The sequence below is a fragment of the Leguminivora glycinivorella genome, chromosome 20, assembly GCF_023078275.1.
Source record: "Leguminivora glycinivorella isolate SPB_JAAS2020 chromosome 20, LegGlyc_1.1, whole genome shotgun sequence".
Lineage (NCBI taxonomy): Eukaryota > Metazoa > Arthropoda > Insecta > Lepidoptera > Tortricidae > Leguminivora > Leguminivora glycinivorella.
Window position 1 is genome coordinate 3,215,699 of NC_062990.1, and position 8,901 is coordinate 3,224,599.

Consider the following 8,901-nt stretch of genomic DNA (forward strand, 5'->3'; position numbering starts at 1 on the left):
CAAGATCGAAATAGACATCGCTAAAAAAACGTGCCAGTCAATCAGGTCAGTTCCAAAATCAGTTTTACATTACTTAGGATTAGGACTCGAAAAGGGCTTTTCTTCTTCCTTAAAGCGAATCAAAATATGTAGTAGTTTTCCTCTCTGGTAGGACGTATATTATAAAAGTATACTTTCAATTCTGAGCCGCAATTTTGTTTACACGTTACATATATCAAGTTATACTGACAAAATCCGTCATCTAGGATTTTTATTTAATTTGTTTTTAAGTAACGACCTTACATGATTGAATAAATTTTGCTCATTTCAGTGTAGATAATAAAAACGTTAATATCACTTCATCACCGTATTCATAGAATGAACCTCGTCTTACCCAGTGTGATATAATTTTGACAGTTATGAATAAAAATTAAAACTTTTTTTTACCAACATCATAAAACAATGGATACCCTATTCTTTAAATAATTTGGTTGACTAAATGTGAGGACAAGGCCAAATGCACTATCTACTGGAAAATTCTGTCCCACGTCCAGTTTATTTGACTCATTTGAGTAATGTGACGCCATTACTAGCGTCAGGCGTACAGTTATGATGAATTTGTGCTGTCAATTGTGAGCAAATTTATTTTAGTGCCCCTGTTGTCCAATTTGTGAGTCGTTTCAATTAAAAATGGATGAATTAGGCCCGGAAGGATGATTAAGTTTTGGGGTAGAGTATGTTTATGTTATTCTTTGTTAGTATCGTACATGAATTTTAATTTCAACGCGATAAGAATTATGTATGAAACATTTTGATAGTGCTGTATTTGAAATCTTACACTCCATTTAATTATTTTTCTTAATACAATTTCCGTTTCATCATCATCCTCCATGCTATATTCTTCAACACGGCTCATAGGCGCATGGAGTCCACGTTGATAGCTAATCCCAAGATTATTAGCGTAGGCACTAGTTTAACGAAAACGTAACTAGGCTTCATTGGGATTAATAAAATCAATTTCCATTTGTCGTTTTAAATTAAAGATAACAGGTTTTTGAAGTTTAGAAATAAATCAATCAAAACCTGTCTTTAATTACATATGTCCTTTAAATGGTAGATAGTTGATAATGTTACATGCCAAGGATTTGTAAAAATCATCGAGGATTGCTAAACGGACTGTAGTCCGAGTATATTGACTATGTCGTAAATTACTATTTCTTCATCATAATATATAATTATAATTTTTTTTTAAATATATAATATTTATATTACAAATATTAATTATAATTGTTCTTTTTCTTTTTCCTAGCGTTATCCTGGCACATTGCTAAGACTCAGTCCGCATCATTGGCAACTATTTAATCCCAATAATTCTACTAAAGCGATTGACACCCGACCTTCCACCAGAAGGGAATCATTATATTTTTCACATTGTTGTAGATCTGTCAACGGAAGTCTTCCAAGAAGCGTGGATACGTCTTCAACAGTCCAATTCAACCCTGGGAATGGGTCGCAGAACAACTCGTTACAACGCAAAAGACAGGATAGCAGTAATGCGTTGAACAACCTTGGGTTACCGACCACTGAAAGTAAGTTTTTTCTATGGTTAGCTTATCAAAAAAATGTTCTACATTAAGGCTTTGAAGAGTTCAGTTACTTACTAATAAACCATGAAACTTTATATTTTAGCACTTGATAAGAAATCATTAAACATATATTTAAAGACACATACAGGTCGAACGCGATTAATTAACATTATTTTTACCTTTAAAATAAACATGGTGGGAAATAAACATTAACTAAAAGCGGGTAGATTATATTTATTTGTCTACCCCGAACATTTATATAAATTAATATCGGGTAGTTTTGTGTTGTTTACATCTCCGGTGACATTTTGCTGGGACGTCAGTCTTCCGCGACCACGGCCAGTGCAACCTGGCCGAAACGTTGGGAAAAAAGGTAAAAATAATATTAATTAATCGCGTTCGACCTGTATGTGACTTTAAATATGTGTACAAAGCGCGAGAACTTAAAGTGTTATATCATTAAACATCTTGATAAGGGATAGGGATAGGGATAGGGATAGCGATAGGGATAGCGATAGGGAAAGCGATACGGATAGCGATAGGGATAGCGATAGGGATAGCGATAGGGATAGCGATAGCGATAGAAAAAAGTACTTTTTACCCACCGATCATAGTGTCGAAATACGGGCTATGTGGGATGTTTATAAAGGTTTCCCCAGCGTATATAGAATTACCTACGCTGTGGTCGATGTGTAATATTTCTACAATCATTGCAAGCAAAAGTATTATGTGCAATCGAAATAATCGCAGATAAATATACCTACAGAGAAACCTACGGTCCCTACGGATCCAAATGAAAATCTTAATGAACACTTTTATTACGCGGGCGAAGCCGCGGGTAAAGCTAGTTATAATATAAACAGTTTTCGATACATATATAATTTACCTCTCCATTTAAGTTCATTTCGAATTCCGCATTCAACAATTACATTGAGCGCGCTTCAAAATATATGAAGTATCATAAAAAAACAAATGCATATAAATGTATTAATCTTAAAAGACGGGAACACACTTGCAAATCCTCAGGAGTTGCAGGTGTTTATGTACGACAGTATTTTCTTACCATCAGAGTGATTCGTCTGCTTATTTACGTACTTCAGAATTGTAAAAATAAAAGTTTTATTTGTTGCTGTCTTAAATTTTATTTTTAAATGCAACCCTCATTAGGTTGATCCTAATTTATGGTATCATTAATATTCGAGACTCATAACGTGTTAAAATATGTAAATATTTAGATAACAAATTAACACATGATATTATCGTTAAAATTAGGTGTTATAAATATTTTAGTAACGGATTCTGGGAAAACCTTTATCAGGTCGTTTATTAATTAAGGTGATATATTGTAAAATAATTAAAGAGGTCAATAAAGGTCTATATGGCAGACTAATGTAACAGATTTATAGTAAAACTTGTGTTGTTTTAATATATTTTGAAATAATAAAAAATGTGTTTAGTCTATCATTTAAACTTAATAATTTCAGTGAAAAAATAATCTCCCTTTGGTACAATAAATGTTTATTTTATTTATATCATAATCTACATCAATATTTCTACAAACCATTACCTAATTTTGGTAAATTTAAAAATTCAAATACTATTAAATATCATTCGGTATTTCAAATATTAATACTACGTAAATAACATTGAAAATAAGATTACATTTCATTTTTACAGACTACTTAGTTTACAAAGAACTCAAATCATTTTAACTGTAATTAGTTTGAAAACACTATTTCGTGTTCTAATTGTTGAAAAAATGGATTTTCTTGCAACTAACATTTTAATGTATTTTTAATTACTATTATTAACTTAAAATACGAGAGTTACTTTAAATTCGCCCAAAGCTATCACGAATGGTCTAAAACTATCATTACAATAATAATTAAAGATATTAAAACATTATTTAGGGCCTTAACAAGTTTTCGCAATGAGGCATTTACGCTTTATAACTGAACAAAGTACAAATCTTCTCATACACCTACATAACAATAGACTGTCTGTGTCCGTCAACATCCAACATGTAAGTAGAACATGTGTTAACGTCGTTAACCATTCGTCGTCGGCCATTTTTTTTTCAAAGTTGTCCCCTCCCCCGTTTTTTTACAGGGGTGTTTTTTACGCGATTCATACTTCAGAATCGCGAGGTCTTTCTATCCTGATAGGAGAAAAAAAATATCCCGAGATTCCCATACATTTTTCAAACATTCCATTCCGTTACCGCCATGTAAAATGTATGAGAAAAGGTGGCATGGGAAAAAAACATTGGGATACCTTTTTTTCTCCTATTAGGATTGAAAGTGCTCGCGATTCGGAGTGGGAACCACATAAAAATTTCGAAATTAAGAAACGACAACTTTGAAAAAAATAGCCAACATGATGAGTTGAGACGATTGTTGAATGGTAGATAATGTTTTTAGGCATTAAGTCCGCCATTTGTAATTTTGTTTTATTGTGCAATAAAGTTAAAATAAATAAATAATAATTATCTTGTCCTTTAGTGAGTCGGGTACCAAACGGCGGCATCATCCAAGGTGTGGACGTCCGGTACGCTGCCACATACGGCAACCCCCACCTAAGGTCAGGTGCTTTAGGCTTCACTGTGAACACAGCCAAGCCTGCATCTACGCCCGCACCACCGCCTTACTCGTCTGTGCGAAGTTCTGTTGTGATACCATCAGGTGAGTTTATGAGGCCAAAAGCATCCAAATGAATTTGTAATGTCCAAATTGTGTTGCAAACGCAGCTTCTCTTGGAATTTTAGAAACACACGTGTGTAAGGTACAGCGAGGAAATTTCGACGGGCCAAAATGCAACTGATCCATTTTTTGCCATGTTTTACAATGTTTGCATTTTTAAACTAGTGTCTACTGATAATATATGGCATGCATGTTCAGTGGATACATGTGGAACTCAACGTTATAGTGTAATAATGGAAAAAGTGGATCGGTTACAATTGCCCTCCCAGTCGGGATTTGGCCTGCTGTAACTTAAATACTTTTTAATGTTTTAATGTCCATGCCTAATCTCTATTAGCCACCACCAATACTCTTATTGTTAATTATATTTTTGATGGTGCCACATGACACTTTATTTCTCCTAGCTCACCATATTTTGGTGGCCTCTGCGAAGCTGGCGTGAAATCGATCAAGTCACACTTTAAGCGTGTCATCGCCGTCATTGTCACTCTTTTGACGTTTGAAGAGTATGCCACACTGTTGACTTAAGTAGAGTCTTGTGTGAATCTGCGGCATTTAGCTCCCATCAGTAAAAATTTTTGAGTTGTAATTTGAGAAAAGTATAGGTTCAAAAATCTTGACAATGAAAATTTTATATTCTTATGCAGTTTAAAATTTGTTTGTTATAGGAACATCGTCACATTCAATAACATCACCTACAAGTTTAGCGTCACCACAATGTGCAACTAGCCCTATAACGACTTCTACAATGTCTACGGATAGCACGCAACCGGTGGTAAGTTTATGGTTTTAGGTTTATATTTTGTTGTTGAAGGTAATTGAAACGATTTGTTACAATTAAATCGCATATTGGGTTTCCACATAATATATGTATAGGTCAATATAGATATTATATACTCGTATCAAAAGGTGGTCACGGGTTACATAGAGAGTACATAAGTGACTTACACAGTTTAATTTGGTCGTTACATAATAATTTATAATAAACGCCCTAGAAGGATTATATTCTAATTTACGTTTCGTTTTCTCTTTAGATCGGGGTTGCAACGTCATCGGCGACACCCCAGTCACCCAGCGCTCATTATATACTAGCCCCATCGAATAGGACTATTAGCAATGCTGTAACTGTTACTAAGAAAGGTAAGTTTTAACGCTTCAACTTTTCATAAAAAAATTAAGGGCGACATATTTTGTGTAAGTATGAAAAATTTCTCGTTAGTGTGAACATGCGTACGCATGCTTTCAGCTTTCCGATGTGTTTAAGCGTCTTCATCTTCTCTAACGAGCGATTTCTCATACATAACAGTCATGCGCCTCGATGCTTATAGATGTGACTTCATTCTCAACTGCCATTCCTTTGGTAGTTTAATTTGCGTGATTGATGAAATATTAAATAAAAATCTGCAATTTTACTTTACTTTTAGCTTTTAATTTAAATTTCTATATTTTGAAATTAACTGAAGGAAAACATCGTGAGGAAACCGGACTAATTCCAATAAGGTCTAGTTACCCTTCGGGTTGGAAGGTCAGATGGCAGTCGCTTTCGTAAAACTAGTGCCTACGCCAAATCTTGGGATTAGTTGTCAAAGCGGACTCCAGGCTACCATGAGCCGTGGCAAATGCCGAGATAACGCAAGGAGGATGATGAATATTTTGTAATTAAGATTATTGTAATTATTTAATTTATTTCGTTATTTGGTGTTATTTTATCTTTAAATGTAATAAGATTTGTTTTATCTTAGAGTTAAATACTTTATCAGTAATTTATAAAAAAATACTTTTACGTTTAAAGTTACTTAACCATACACTTTTCGCAGATCATTAATATAAGTATAACGTTAGTTTCTTTTTCAGGTAATGGCCTTCAATCTCCACTAGCGACACATGTGTAATAAAAGTTTAAAAGACATTTATGAAAAAAAAATGAATCAGTGAATAGTAAATTTCTGATGAATAATATCTTATCATTTCACATTCGTTGACGTGAGATAATAATAAACTAGATTTTATGATTATAAATGACATTAACTGTTGTTTTCGTTAAAACACTAGAGTCAAACTTCGGTTTAAAAATGTTACTAAAATCAGTTCAAAAACTGTGTTTTTACTTCGTCAATTTTCAAAGACACTAAAAGTGACAAAAGTGCGTGTTATAATTAAGAATAAAAAAGTTTTGTAAAAAGTCAATTCCAAATATCTGACTGAGGTTCTTGTTGCTATTTGTAACTATATTTCAGAATAGATATAGATATATGTAACTAGTTATGTATAGTTTGATGTATCTTCATGAAAATTTAGTTTTTCTAGATCATTTCTAATGTGTTTATTGTAACTGTTAATTACTTATATAAATCTCACCAAGATCACGTTATTGTTTTCTAAAGTACACTTAAGAAGTTGACAGAATTAATAAAGTATCTTATGTTTTTGTAAATAATTATTATGTAATTTCAGTCTTGTAACTTCTTACTCAGTGGTTTTACAATTTTAAAGTGTTTTATTATCACTGCATATTTTTATTGCTATTTTTTTTATCACTGTATATCAAAATACCTTTTTACTTATCATTGCGGAAAAAAATGGTATGCTGTGTCAACAAATCACTGGTACCTTTATACTTTTATGCAAAAAGTTCATTGTTCTATGCAAAAAAAAGTTAAAATTGTAAAATTTACTGTTTTACTCTTGGCTGAGATATTTTTTGTAAACGCAGTAAGGTGACTGGTTTTTACACCATGTTTTTACATTTGTAAGTGAGTGTGGCCTATGTATCATAACTGCTAAAGTTACATTTTATACTTACCAGCTTTCGAATTTCCACCTAGTTATTAACTTAAGCTTTAATTTGTCTACGAAAATGTGCCATCTCCATATCTCATACACATATCTTTATAATTAATTATTAGGGAAAATCAGAAATAATAGCACAGTTCTTCCATTTTGTTTCATAGTGCAATGTCAATTAAAAATGTTTTTCTTCAAAGTTTAATAAATTATTTCAAATATTATTTTATAGTGAAATATTTCATCAACATATAGCGACATATATTTACCGCTTATAATATGCTCAATCTTTACAAATGGATTTTATTTCAAATTTTTATCTAAGACTGATTAGACTAACCTTCACATTGCCTATATTCATTTTGTCGAAATGTTCAATTATTAGAAAATACCTACGATAGTAAAATCGCTGTATAACGAATCAATTAAAAACAAACTGTACTTCATCCAAAATAATTTGCATGAATTGTGAGTACGATTTAGTAGATGAAACATACACTCATCTAATTAATCTTAGAGAATAGTGGGTACAAAATCATTCACACATACTTTGTTCCCTGTATTTATTTATATAGCTTCCTCAAAACAGTTACAAATATTAATTAAGATCTATATCAATTATTCATAAAGTATCATATCATAATTAAAAGAATACACTTATATGGTAATACAAAATATTATGTTACAATAATAAAATTAAGTCCCTTATCAGGATTTGAACCCGGGACCTGCTTCTTAGTCAGATTCACTTTGCAAAATCTGCTATAAAAAATTCACAATCAAATTCTATAACTTGAGCAATTAAATGTTAATTTCAATACTTCAGAATTACCTATTCAAACATTGATAGCACCAGTTAAGTAATTCAGTGTTTCCATTGAATTCCATCTGGTTGCATCATGAATATCAAGATTCATGATTAATTTCTTCTCACTCCATATACAAAATCTCGGAAAGCGGCTAAGTTGAAGTGGGACTGGGCTGGCCATGTCTGCCGAATGCCGGACGACTTGTGGGCCAAGATAACCACGGAGTGGGAGCCCCACGAATCAAACCGGGGATCCGGCAGACCACACCGGCGATGGCGGGATAACCTGGACTCATTTTTGATTGGATGGCCAGAAATAGCACTAGACAGAGAAGATTGGAAAAAGAGGGGGGAGGCCTTTGCTCAGCAGTGGGACACAGTAGGCTCTGAATAATAATAATAATAATAATAATACGACCCCATCGCCCATTGGTTTTACCAGTGCAATCAGTCAACGCAGGGCAGCTTGTGGCGAGCTGTTGGGGAACAGCGACCCCACGTACCCGAGTGCTCCTGGGGAGTTCTGTTACCCGTAAGGCGGGTGGGTGGGACAGTACTCTCTACCTCTGGCTTGCCTTGGCTGGCCGTCCAGAGTGGAGTCGTTAGGGCTACATGCCCCAGGGGTGGAAGTGAAAATTTGCATAAGACGCGAGTTGGTACAGTGGCTTAACAGCCACTGGGCAGAAAGCGGTGTACACCTCTCGACACCCTTGAGTTCTCACACCGGTGTTGCCCTTGAGCCATCTTGGATGTCGCTTTTGTGGGGGCCCATCTTGTGGGGACGAGTCACCGTCTGCCGGAAATAAAATTGGATACCGTTTTATTAGGCAGGCGTCCGGTTTTTTATCCATAGCCCAGTATGTAGTCCATCACTTTCATCAAAATAGACCAGTTCATTTTAGATTCCATTAACTCTCAAATAGTCCTTACACCCTGGCGGGTGTTGCCTCTGCGTGTGTCCCATGATACGGGTAAGGGCAACATCCGCTCGGTGTACCCCTTACATTACATTAAAGTGTCGAAAGGGCCTCTACGCGTTGGCTTC

General features: G+C 34.2%; 1 protein-coding gene across 1 annotated transcript in view; it reads left to right on the forward strand.

Moving 5' to 3' along the window:
• LOC125236980 (irregular chiasm C-roughest protein-like) overlaps nucleotides 1-6,717 on the forward strand; it is a 168,406-nt gene extending 161,689 nt beyond the window's left edge. Inside the window, exons 20-24 of the mRNA XM_048143895.1 lie at nucleotides 1,420-1,568; nucleotides 4,067-4,246; nucleotides 4,933-5,039; nucleotides 5,299-5,404; nucleotides 6,119-6,717. Coding sequence (XP_047999852.1) covers nucleotides 1,420-1,568; nucleotides 4,067-4,246; nucleotides 4,933-5,039; nucleotides 5,299-5,404; nucleotides 6,119-6,156 — 580 coding nt within the window. The 3' untranslated portion in view covers nucleotides 6,157-6,717. The remainder of the gene's footprint in view (nucleotides 1-1,419; nucleotides 1,569-4,066; nucleotides 4,247-4,932; nucleotides 5,040-5,298; nucleotides 5,405-6,118) is intronic.
• Nucleotides 6,718-8,901: the final 2,184 nt, after the last annotated feature.